General features: G+C 31.8%; 1 protein-coding gene across 1 annotated transcript in view; it reads right to left on the minus strand.

Annotated features, from left to right (window-relative positions):
* Positions 1 to 13,607, minus strand: part of LOC106069504 (cartilage oligomeric matrix protein-like) — a 67,686-nt gene that overhangs the window by 941 nt on the left and 53,138 nt on the right. Inside the window, exons 8-24 of the mRNA XM_056041426.1 lie at positions 12,260 to 13,146; positions 11,225 to 11,365; positions 10,387 to 10,464; positions 10,149 to 10,301; positions 8,419 to 8,523; positions 7,223 to 7,330; positions 6,811 to 6,976; positions 6,398 to 6,516; positions 5,733 to 5,785; positions 5,415 to 5,500; positions 4,359 to 4,454; positions 3,980 to 4,158; positions 3,803 to 3,851; positions 3,034 to 3,199; positions 1,888 to 1,993; positions 1,473 to 1,570; positions 804 to 943 (exon numbers count right to left, since the gene is read on the minus strand). Coding sequence (XP_055897401.1) covers positions 804 to 943; positions 1,473 to 1,570; positions 1,888 to 1,993; positions 3,034 to 3,199; positions 3,803 to 3,851; positions 3,980 to 4,158; positions 4,359 to 4,454; positions 5,415 to 5,500; positions 5,733 to 5,785; positions 6,398 to 6,516; positions 6,811 to 6,976; positions 7,223 to 7,330; positions 8,419 to 8,523; positions 10,149 to 10,301; positions 10,387 to 10,464; positions 11,225 to 11,365; positions 12,260 to 13,146 — 2,730 coding nt within the window. The remainder of the gene's footprint in view (positions 1 to 803; positions 944 to 1,472; positions 1,571 to 1,887; positions 1,994 to 3,033; positions 3,200 to 3,802; positions 3,852 to 3,979; positions 4,159 to 4,358; positions 4,455 to 5,414; positions 5,501 to 5,732; positions 5,786 to 6,397; positions 6,517 to 6,810; positions 6,977 to 7,222; positions 7,331 to 8,418; positions 8,524 to 10,148; positions 10,302 to 10,386; positions 10,465 to 11,224; positions 11,366 to 12,259; positions 13,147 to 13,607) is intronic.

Below are 13,607 nucleotides of genomic sequence, written 5' to 3' on the forward strand. Positions count from 1 at the left end.
AATTATAAAAAAATTAAATTAAATTTGGCTAAAGGACAATTTTAATATTGAACAGATGCCTTCGGTTAATTTTGCATGTCAGTCCTTTTCATTTACTAGTTTAATCATGGTTTCATAAAAATTAATATATGTTCAAGAACATTTTGCTCATGTCTTCTAACTCTAGATCTATAGGCCTAGCAATAGAATTTTATATACTCTTCATTGGGATAAAAATGTTCCATTTTTGTTTAAATCTATCATTCATTTGTGAGTATCTATCATTCATTAATTATTAAGAGTAAAATAATCACTCTTACAAAACAGTCATCAGCTTCATATAGGAGGAATTGTCTTTTTGAAAAGAAAGTATTTTTCTTATTTTGCTTTTTTATTTCGTTCTTAAACATTCAATATTCATACATTTTTTTAACTAAATAAAAAAAGATTTTAAAAAGTAACATTAGACTATTTGATTTGGCTAAGCAATAACCTAATTCTCCTAACAGTTCATTCAAAAGAAAATCTCTGAGCTATAGCTTACATTGGTGAGTAGACTGACAAAGAACTTTAGCTCTTATCTGTTTAGACTGACAAAGAACTTTAGCTCTTATCTGTTCTTTTTTCTATCCCAACCCTTTAAATATTCTCACCATATTTTCTCAACTAAATAGTTCACTTAGAACTGTTATGCTTAACTAATTAAATGCATTGGTTCTGGGATAGAGGTCTTTTTAACATTACACCTGCAGACTAAGTGACCAGATGACCATTTCTTTACTGAAACTGAACACACCCAAATGGCCACCTTTCAAAGTACTTACCATTACACCTGTAGACTAAGTCTGACCAGATAATCATTTCTTGACTGAAACAGAACACACCCAGACGGCCACCTTTCAAAGTACTGTCATAAATATTGCCAGAATCTGCCACTAATTCAGTTTCTTCAAAAAGTAGAACTCTTCACAAAAACACACAAGGAAAAAAAAGTATAATGAAAATACTTCAAACATTTTTCATTTAGAAGTATACATGAAACAAAATGTATAAACAATAAAATCTATAAATAGGTTTATACTTGTTCTGTTAAAAAAGAAAAAAAAAAAAGTATAATGAAAATACTTCAAACATTTTTCATTTAGAAGTATACATGAAACAAAATGTATAAACAATAAAATCTATAAATAGGTTTATACTTGTTCTGTTAAAAAAGAACTCCTTTGGCTGGCCTAAGACACTATGTAATCCTTCAATGATCTTGAAACAAATTGTTAAGGATGTACAGGATACTTTTTAAATTAAATTGTTTTCTTTCAATTGATATCACTAAGTAATTAGAAGTCTTAAGACTTCATTTCATTTGACAATCTCAAAAGTTTCTTAATAGTTTTACAATGAAATATTTCAATTTAACTAATAAGTCTCATTAGGTAGATAAAGTTACTATGAACTGCTAAAAAAAACACCCTAGCCTTTAGTGATTGTTGTACCTAATCAATCCTCTAGCTGGTCGATGAATTAACTCCCATCTGTATGCTGTTTTTTCTTTCCAACCAACATTTCTGGGATCTTTCCATAATAATTTCACCTAAAAGTAAAAGTAATTGAGTTTTTAAATATTTGACACATTCAATGTTAGCAGGAGATGTATGAGCAAGTCTACTAAGACTACCAGTACCAGTAAGTAAAGTACCAGTACTTTTCTAAAATCATGTTTCATGTAATGAATCAGTTTATTGAAGAATTAAGATCTTTATTGTAACTAGATAAAAATATGTACAGAATAAGCTTTAGTTTTCTTAAGCTCATTTTGTTAAATAACAAAGCAAAATAAGGAAGCTAAGGTTACCAAAGCTTCTAGCCAGGGCTAACTATCTGCTTACAACAAATATGCACTAGACCCACCTGATTATCTGTGTCCCCTGTATGCCATAAAGCATTTCTCATAATTTGACCAGGCCCAGTGTCAGAGTTCACTAACTTCAGTTGAATGCCAGGTTCAGCCACAGCCCTAAAGACAAAGATGATAGAACATTTTGCTGAGAGATTTTTTGCAGTTGACAGAAAAATTGCTTAACCATTTTTTTAGTTCAGAGATGTTTAGCTCCATTATCTCATGGGAAATTTTGATAGTAACTAATATTAAAACATATAATTGCTTGTGATGTCTCAATAGACATTTTACAGAAGCTAGGAATTTTCTGAAAATTTATTGGCTTAAATTACTGCAACAATAAGTTTCTTCTTAAGGTTTTCTATTTTTTTTAATTTAAAAAAAAATAAAATTCTGGTAAACTATTTTTGACCTTTTCAGAACAATGTAAACTACATCTGTTAATTAGTGGCACAAACATTCTTGGCCAATAATGTTTTAAGTATTATAATTGCATAGATCTACTTTTAATGAAAAACCATGTTAACATTCTTCCATTTTATATTATGAAAATGTTTTCAGTACCAGTATTTTCAAAGTATTAAAAAAAATCTTTTTTTTTTAATGTCTTAGCTAGATTTTTTTTCTTTGGTTGCTGCTATAATTTTTTTTTTATATGTCAAGAAACATTTTAAAATAGTAAATAAAGAATATGAGTCTCTAAGATAAATTAAAATGACTAGTGTCTAGAATAAATTGAAATGTCTTTGAAGGGTTGCAGAAGAAAATTTTTTTTTCAAAATGAACAGCTCAAACTCTGCCTAACAAGAGAAAAAGAAATGTTATGTTTTCTCTTCTACTAAAGCAGTATTCATGCTACATTTATGTTTCACAAGACCTAATTTGAGTATTCTAAGTTTTTAATGTCATGCCAAAAAATAGTATAATGTGTAATTTATCCTTTACATAGATTATATTAAAATGCACAATATTCCTTATCACTAAATTAGAAGAAAGAAATACTTTTGGAGTCACCACAATAAATGTGGGTGAAGAAAATTGCCAACAATTTATTTTCTTTTATCATTGATTTATGTATTGATCCTAGAAGATTAGTTTGAACTACAACTAAATGTGTTACATATTCACCATATTTTATCATTAAACTATAAATTTACCTAAATGGAGCAGCTTGCCAATAAGTCTGGGCATGTTTCTTCCACATCACAGTATAAAACTTACTGCTGTCTTGATATGAAAAAACAAATCCAGCATAATCATCATCCACTTCAGTGTTAACAAAAAATGTGCCACTGAAGTCTACACCAGAAAAGGAATTGTAGCCTGTAAATAAAAATTAACTGAAATTTAACCTAACTATTGACATGGTATACTGTACATGTTGATTCAAAAGTTTACTATGTAATTGTTGACTGACTTTGATGCTGTATGAGTTTATCTAGCATCTGAAAGCTACATAGATGTAGTGTTCATGTTGATGTCACATCTGACTGTCTCATACAGTGTACACATTGATGCACATCTACTTACTGACAACTAGCCTTATGTAATGTACATGGTTATGTAGCATCTTAATTATTACTGACATGTAGGCTGATAAAGAGAACATGTTGATGTAGCAACTGATTACTTACTGTCTCATATAGTGTAATTGTAATAGCATTCACTTTACTGACAGCTAGACTGATGTAGAATACAATTTGATGTTTACTGAGCATCTCATAGTGTATAAGTTGATGTACATCTGTTTACTCGCAGCCGTATTGACAGAGTTTTGATGTAACACCTACTTACAAACAGGCTGAGTTAGTGCACATGTATTATACATCTTTACTTACTGACAGGCTGAGTTAGTGCACATGTATTATACATCTTTACTTACTGACAGGCTGAGTTAGTGCACATGTATTATACATCTTTACTTACTGACAGCCAAACCTGGATCACTGTTCATTGTCTGTACAATCTCAGCTCCCTGGACAAAACAAAGGATGAAAGAGAATAATTTTATTTAAAGCTTTTTGTTTTGCTACATAAAAAACTCCTCAGACCTCTTATAAAAACAAAGGGTAACTCTATTTTTCTATCATTGTTAAGACTAACATCATTAAGCACAATCCAATTTGGGTCTATCTGTGAATCTCCAACTGGATCTAGTATCACAGTCTGATAGGCTCGGAAATCTGTGGCATATATTTTTCCATTATCTGGACATACATCTACTGGGTCATCATAACCATCCCCATCAGAGTCTGTTTCACAAACATCTCCCTTACCATCCTCTGTGGAATGAAAACAAAGTGTCAATTCTATAAGAATGAGATAAAAGCTTACACATGAATATGTAAGCTTAGTGTAAGTAGGGTCAATGAATATTTATTAATCACTCTTTATTTAGGAAGTTGAAACAGAACACAAAATCTTGAAACTGGTTAACTATTTTAAATGTGTTTATTAGTTTCATCTCAAGTCTTTGACTTACTGTCAGTATCTTCCTGGTCAGGGTTATAAATGTAAACACAATTATCGTCAGAATCTACAATATTGTCATTGTCATCATCATCATCACAAGCATCACCTAGACAAACACAAAAAATCTGAAAATTTTTTCTATATTGAAAAAAAAAACTTACAATAATTTTTTGTTTATTCAAAGTTTTTTTGTAAGAATTGTAAAGAGAAGATGAAGGTCAAGTGTTTCAAATGGAAGAAAACTTCATGAGGCTAGAGAAATATTTCCCAAGTCATTTTTTAGCATAGGATGTTCAACAATTAAAACCAATCTCCTGACATGTTCATATATCTATAAATGTATAAACAATTCAAACCAATGTCCTGGAAGGTTCATATTTATAGATATAGGCATACATGTTGAGGTTTAAATTGTAAATGATTTATTACAAAAATGTGAAATACTAAGATGTCATACAACTTTTTATCAAACAAATTTTTTTTTTTAAATCTTTTTTTTTTAAATAAAACTTTATCTATGTGGAAGAACTGCAAAATCACTGCCATATGTCTCAATACTGTAGGAATAAACTCCCTTATTTCTATATAAAATAAATGAATTAATTACCACTAATTGATTAACTATTTGGTTAATTATTGTTTATTGATTCATGTATTGCCATTGACTATGAATAATTACACAAAATTTCAACTTGATCCAAGAATGGGAAGTGGGAGACAAAATTTGTCCAAAATGTAATAAAGGAAATAACTCCCCATATAGCCTACAGCCACATCTCTCAATAAGTAGAATTTATTTCCTATTTTTGATACGAAACAAAATAATTAATCACCAATAATTAGTAAACTAATTACAAAAATGTTTATTGATCCATGTTCTGTTAGGTAAAACAAATAATAATGTAAAGTTTGAACAATCCAAGAAAGCGTGTGGGAGAAATAATGTGTACAAAAAGTGTATAAAATTGTAATATTGTATACTTGATGTAAGCTTTGTAAACATGAGCTTTTCCTGTTAAGTAACTGGTTTAATTAGAACAAGACAAAACTAAGCTAGACATTTAACCTATTTTGTCATTATCTGTATCTTTCTGGTCAGCATTGGCAATGTCTGGACAATTGTCTCTGTTATCTTGAACACCATCCCTGTCTCTGTTCAATTTGAGAAATTAAAAACCATTTAATGTAGCCTGTAACAATAAATTATACTAAAATTTTTCAAGTTTTGACATATTTTACCCGATATTCAATATCTTAGAAAAAATGTATTGCACAAAATAATTTGTTGAATAATTACAATACACTCCTTCATTTAGGAAACAATAAAACCTAATTCATCAAGAACATATTAAACAAATATAAATAAAAACAACAACTTCTCTACCTGTCATCATTAGTGTCACATAAATCTCCAACTAAATCATGATCGCTATCAAGCTGTGGAAAACATCAGTATCACAGTTTGGCAAACTAGTAACTACAATGCTACTCAACAGGTTTAAAGATTTCACATTTGTACAAACTTTAGCAAAATAAATTGATATCAAGAGACATAAAAGCTCTATACAGACCCACATAAATGTTCAATTAACAAAACAAATATCAAAATAAAATCATTGTTCATTCAGGAAGAAGTATCCATATCCTTTGGGTAGTTCTAACATCTTAAGCAGCCTTAAGTCATGTCTTTAAGTAGGTCTAATGTCTAAGCAGCCTTAAGTCATGTGTTCAAGTAATGTCATTTTCATTTTTTTTTGATGTTCCATTTCTTCCCTGTCAAGTTATGAATGTTGTATAGACAAGGATCATTGATTCAAGTAAAAGTAATGTCCCCTTTTCAACCAAATGAAATAAATGTTTAGCAAATAAACACATTTTCAAGTTATTTCTAGCAAGCATTCAAATTATTTGATTATGTCTTTTAGAAAGATGTCACTAACTACAGAGTTGAAAGGAAACAAAAGCATTCAAATTTTTGTCTAAGGAATGCTGTTCAAATTGTACACTTTCTTTTATTTTGACAACTAATAATTCCTAAAAACTATTTACCTGTTGAACGTTAGCTAAAGAAGGACAATTATCACAAGCATCTCCTATCGTATCAGAATCTGTATCAATCTGGTCAGGATTAGGTACTAATGGACAGTTGTCATCTTCATTAAGTATACCTTTTCAAAATTGGACATCATCAAATGATCATCTTCTCCAAAAAGTGGATAAATATAATAGCATAATAGAGCTTAATGCTTGCAAAATGTAGACCATAAGTAGATGAATGTAATAGCATAATAGAGCTTAATGCTTGCAAAATGTAGACCATAAGTAGATGAATGTAATAGCATAATAGAGCTTAATGCTTGCAAAATGTAGACCATAAGTAGATGAATGTAATAGTATAATAGAGCTTAATGCTTGCAAAATGTAGACCATAAGTAGATGAATGTAATAGCATGACAAGGTACCATCATTGTCTTTATCTGGATCACAGTTATCTCCCATGCCATCAGTATCAGTATCAGTTTGATCTGGGTTAGGTACTGTAGGACAGTTGTCACAAGCATCTCCTCTCTTGTCAGGATCCCTTTCTGTGTCTTTTTGTTCAGGGTTTGCAACCAGTGGACAATTATCCTTGAACAATGGGTTGGAATCAATCAATACTTTTGTAAAAAGATTTTAGCAGGTGTATTGTTTGAAAATAGATAAAATTCATAACACCGTTTACCTATCAATGGTACAAAACTCTAATTGATTATTTTACTTTATGATAGTTTTATGTTTAACATGATTAAAAACCATTGTTGAAATTTTTACAGTCAAAAGAAAATATTAAAGCAGTTGGAAATTGTAATCAGAAATTAAAAGTAAGATTCTCACTGGACTATTTGGTATACCATCATTGTCCATGTCAGCATCACAAGCATTTCCAATACCATCTCGATCTGCATCTTCCTGGCCACTGTTTGGTACAAAAACACAGTTATCCTAGTCAATAGAAAAGAAGAAAAAAACTCAAAGTTAAAAAGTTGAGAAAAATTAGATCATAGATTTTGATAAAACACTTACAAATTATATTATTGTAACCCTTATAGAGCGCAACAGCACACTGAATACTGAATAGGGACAGAATATTAACATATCTTTAGTTGAGTAACAAAAGGAGCATTGCCAGTGGATGGTTCAGAAAAGTGAGAAGCAGCATAGGTTCTCTGAGTAGTTTGTGCAGTCAAGAGTTGTATATAGGAACTGTGGTAGGGTCATTCCAGCGACAGGAAGACATTCCTGTTGGTTTGTGAAGATCTGGAGACAATAGGAAGGTTAGAGAGCAATGTGAAGGTATGGAGATAATCTGAAGGTTAGAAAGCAATGTGAAGGTCTGGAGATAATCTGAAAGTTAGAGAGCAATGTAAAGGTCAGGAGACAATCTGAAGGCTAGAGAGCAATGTGAAGGTATGGAGATAATCTGAAAGTTAGAGAGCAATGTAAAGGTCAGGAGACAATCTGAAGGCTAGAGAGCAATGTAAAGGTCTGGAGACAGTCTGAAGGTTAGAGAGCAATGTGAACCTTATAGGAAAGTGAAAACAAAGGCATCAACAGTGAACCCTACTCTGAACACTGAGTCTGACATTCATGTTTATTGTGATAGTCTCTCATATGTTTTCACCTGCATCTTTCATCTTTTACCTTGCTCCATATTTGAGTTGCTTCTCTTAAATTTTTTATAATGTAGTGTCTGACATTTGCAAAAGTAATATATCAAAATTTAAAGATATAGTCAGGGCTTGTATATCATTCCTAAGACAATTTAAAAAGTCATCTTTTTCTAAGAAGCTATCTAAAAATGAATAAATATTATATTCTCAATGTCATCAGGGAGCCATTTTGTTTTAATTTGTACTAATTACTATAACAATTATTCACAAAAAATATCATCACTTAAAAAAAAATCCAAAAAATATCATGTACAAAGAGATAATCAATTAATATCTCTAATATAACAAATATTAATATTCTCATAAATAAAATCCTAAATTAAAAAATAAAGAATATTGTTTAAATCAAAATAAACTAACCTTCCTACATCGTCTGTCTGGACAAGATAGTTCAATATCTGGCAAACCATCCAGGTCAGTATCTCTTGTACACAACTGCCCATCTCCAGCAAAGCCAATGGTACACTATTCAGGAAAAAAAAGTTTTTATTTTAAAGTTTACATTAAATTTATTTTAAATATAGGCTATTGGTCAAACAAAGTGGATGTAGGCCTCAATGCCTGCATGAAGTGTAGCCATGAAGTTCTGAGCTCAACTGTGAATTTTAATCTAGATTCGAGGAGTCTTCTCTTAGTTGTAATAATTACCTAATATTTCTTTACTGAGGTAGGTTTATAGTACTGCTGGTCTAATGACACCCTGATAAAAACCACAGAAACATTTGACCTTTACCTCCACTGCCTACAGAATGGTGGGCTGGAACTGTACTTCCTTCAAATAGTTATAGATTGTTGGTAATTTTTTTTAAAAAACATATTTCAATTTTCATATTTGAATAATTAAAAATTTTTCTTAATTTAAGTTTATAAGGGAGAGAATTAAGAAGCATGTAATCTCATGATAGAGTGCGGTCAATTCAGCCTTTCTCTCTTGCAATGACTGCATTCGATGGAGAGAAATAAAACTGGTGATAGTCTTAAATTCAGTAGGGTAGCATTGTCCCTATTAGACTGGGTCTTAAATTCAGTAGGGTAGCATTGTCCCTATTAGACTGGGTCTTAAATTCAGTAGGGTAGCATTGTCCCTATTAGACTGGGTCTTAAATTCAGTAGGGTAGCATTGTCCCTATTAGACTGGGTCTTAAATTCAGTAGGATAGCATTGTCCCTATTAGACTGGGTCTTAAATTCAGTAGGGTAGCATTGTCCCTATTAGACTGGGCAAAATAAAAAGGAAAGTAGACCTCCAAGAAAATTTAACTTTGTCCACTAACAAATCAGGTATTGTTTGTTTGTTCAGAGTTGAAGCTAGTTTACTTTCTAGTCCAAACCTCCCACAGGACGACGGGGGATGGGAGCATCAGGATTTGAAACTGGAACCATCCAGCATGCAAATCGCATGACCAGGCAGCCATCCTGAATATATCACTAAATTTACAAACAAGGCATCCAAATTATGGATTTACCACAATAGTGGAACACTTATGATACACTTCAATTAATTATAACTTCTTAAGAGCAATAGTAAAGTCAAGACTTGATCATTTCTTACAAGTAGCTTATTAAGAACTATATAAGTGTTCTTAGAGTAACAAAAAATGTTATTGTGATTTTTCATTTTGAAAATAGTTACAAGTGAGAACTGTTTAACATTGTAAAAAAAAAAAGTCCTAAGCTCATCAATTATCAGTAGATATCAACTTTTTCTAATTTCAATGGGTATCATAATTATTTACAAAATATGTGTTTTTCTCCTATATAGCTAAGTGTCAAAAATATGCATATCTATTTGTAAACTTTTTTGATGTTGAGTTGTGTCGTAGTACTTATCATTTTTAATCACATACAACTCTGAAAATGACTGCTTCATTAAACAAAATGACCAAGCAAGAAATGGCATACATACAATGAGAATGTTTAGAAAACTTTATGATGAAATGTAGTTGGAAAAAATATAACTGTTTGTTTACCTGACAGACAGAGTGAATTGATATAAGCATTGTTAAAAGAAAAATGTTTACCTGACAGACAGATAGACAGACAGACTGAGTGAGTTGATGTTACAAGCCTTGTTAAAATACATTTTTGTACCTGACAGACAAATCCACTTATTCCTCTTTTTCTTATACATTTGGCATTAGCATGGCATTTGGTTCCATCAGGACAAGTGTTGGAAGTGCTATTACACCCAGTCTCTTGATTTCCAGTGTAACCTTCTAGACATGGTCCACATTGAAAAGATCCCTTCAACAGTAAATAATTGCTTTTAAAGAATGTCTAAGTGTTACATTTGGAGAAAGCTAAAACTTAAATAAAGAGATCAACTTACTGGTGTATTAATACATTGAGAGTTGGGTACACATCCACCATTGTTTTCATTTACACACTCATTGATATCTAGACATTCCTAAACATAAAGTAAATTGATATCTTGACATTCCTAAACATAAAGTAAATTGATATCTTGACATTCCTAAACATAAAGTAAATTGATATCTTGACATTCCTAAACATAAAGTAAATTGATATCTTGACATTCCTAAACATAAAGTAAATTGATATCTTGACTTTCCTAAACATAAAGTAAATTGATATCTTGACATTCCTAAACAAAATGTAAATTGATATCTTGACATTCCTAAACATAAAGTAAATTGATATTTTGACATTCCTAAACATTAATTTTAAGTGAATTGATATTTTGACACCCCTATAAATAAATTAAATTGATGAATTGACATTCCTAAACATAAAATTTTTATTGGCTTTCATAAACATAAGGCAATTAATATAATGACATTACTAAATATAAAATGAATTAATTTATTATCAAAGTGACTAGATCTAGGTATCTTATATTTTCTAAATACAAAGCCAATAGATATTTTGCCACTCCAGAACAAAGGAAATTGAAACTTTATAGTTCTTAAGTTAAAAACAAAGATTCTTTTACATCTTATGAACAAAACAATAAAGTTCACATGTAAACCGAATACAAATTTCCTGCTCAATAATTTTAAAACAATCTATTTTTTTTTATATTTTGAATAGAAACAACTATCGCTCTACATCTGTTTTCGTTCACATTAGTTTATTATAATTTATATTTTGTTATTGAATGTTTCTCTTAATCCTGTTCCATGTTACCATTCAATCAAACAACATACTTGTCTGGCAGTAGAAGCAGCTTGTAAACCAATGCCTTGGACTTCAGATCCTGTATAGCCTGGAGGGCATGGACTACATCTAAACCCTGGGCTGAGATTTTCACAGTTAGTTAGAGCATGACATGGTTGGCTGAGTTCACACTAGAGAAATAGGATAGAACCAGTGAAATATGGACATCTATACATTCTCTCATATTTATTAATTTATACTTAGAAAATTTAGAACGTGAAAAGTATGTCACCTAATACAAGTTTTTGTCAATTCTTTAACTTAACATCCATGATAGGCCTACAATAAAAGTAGAATATTATTAGTTTGTTTCAATTGAAAATCCTTGATCTTGGCAGATGAAGTTGGTATTATAAATACAGATCCTAGGCTGCTATGCCAGTCATCAACAAACAATGAACGAGAATGCCTGCTGTTGCAAAAGTATTGGAGGTATCTCTATTGCTGACTAGATTAATGATTGAAATAATTTGTATAGCATAGGTATTTAACAAAAATAATTAATAGTTAATAGTTAATTGTTGATCTTGTACTGCTGATTGTACACTGTGGAAAATTGTTGTCTTACAGTTTACAATGTAATCACCGAATATATATATATATATGTGTAAGTGTGATGTGAGCCAGAGAGGGAGAGAGAGAAGAGAAGTATTTCATAATATAACCTAGAAAGATGAAATAAGTAAAATATAAATCATAATAGCTCATTTATTAATATAAGAAAAATGTTAGCTACATAAGATAAATTACTCGGCATACAAAAAATCTATTTTCTTTTTTAAAATAATATTTAAAAATATAATAATAGTGCTCCTTTTGAAAAGCAAAATCCAAAGGTAGGCCAAAATATGTTGCTTTAAATAAACACAAGTGCCTTTATAATTAGACAAATTCATTATAAAGAGAACAGTCTTCATCCTTGTCTCGAGGATTATAACTTAAAGAATGATTTAAATGAATAATACAAATGACTTAGATGTTGCATTCACACTATGAAATTGGCCTTAGAATATTATAATAATTACCTCATTTATATCTTGACAGAAAGAGCCGTTTCCAGTGTATCCAGGGGGACAAGGCCCACACCTGTAGCCGCCTGGTACTTCTTGACACTCTACACCAGCAAAACAAGGATTTGAACTACAGTGCGCCTTACTCTCGGGATGACAACCACGTCTTGTTCCATCCCCTGTGTATCCAGGGGGACAAGGCCCACACCTGTACCCTCCAGGTAACTCCTGGCATTCAACACCAGGATAACATGGCCGTGAGTTACAGTACAACTGATTCTCTGGTTGACATCCTCTTCTTGTTCCATCACCTGTGTATCCAGGGGGACAAGGCCCACACCTGTAGCCTCCAGGTAACTCTTGGCATTCAACACCAGGATAACAAGGCCGTGAGTTACAGTACAACTGATTCTCTGGTTGACATCCTCTTCTTGTTCCATCACCTGTGTATCCAGGGGGACAAGGCCCACACCTGTAGCCCCCAGGTAACTCTTGGCACTCAACACCCGGGAAACATGGCCGTGAGTTACAGTACAGTTGATTCTCTGGTTGACATCCTCTTCGTGTTCCATCACCTGTGTATCCAGGAGGGCATGGACCACATCTGTACCCCCCAGGTAACTCCTGGCATTCAACACCAGGATAACATGGCCGTGAGTTACAGTACAGCTGATTCTCTGGTTGACATCCTCTTCTTGTTCCATTTCCTGTGTATCCAGGGGGACAAGGCCCACACCTGTAGCCGCCAGGTAACTCTTGGCACTCAACACCCGTGAAACATGGCCGTGAACTACAGTACTCTGGGTTCTCCGGGCTACATCCACGTCTTGTTCCGTCCCCAGTGTATCCAGGTGGACAAGCACCACATCGGTATCCTCTATCAGTGTCAATACATCTCACCCCTATAAATAAACAGACAAAACATGGATAAAATAGATAAAAATGGGTCTATATATAGATAGATAGATATAGATAGATAGATAAATAGATAGATATAGATATAGAGAGATAGAGATATATAATTTAGCATCTAACAAGGCAGTGGAGGGACGCGTTGAACACACAGAGTTGGGAAGGAAGTGGAAGGTGAGAAGAACTAGGCCTATTCACCATGACTATATATATATACAATATATATATAGTCTATGCTATTAACCAAGTAAAATTGTGCTAATATGTTTAGATATATTGCGTCATTGTTTGTTGTAAATGTTTTTGTGAGAAAGTAATTAAAAAGGATGTGACGCATTAAATGATAGTCTTCAATGTCTACTGATATCAACACAGTCTTTGTTCATCAATTTGTATTATTAATGTCTACAGTATTTTATTTGTTTCATTGTGACACCAGAACACAAAATGA

Source organism: Biomphalaria glabrata, chromosome 1 (genome assembly GCF_947242115.1).
Source record: "Biomphalaria glabrata chromosome 1, xgBioGlab47.1, whole genome shotgun sequence".
Lineage (NCBI taxonomy): Eukaryota > Metazoa > Mollusca > Gastropoda > Planorbidae > Biomphalaria > Biomphalaria glabrata.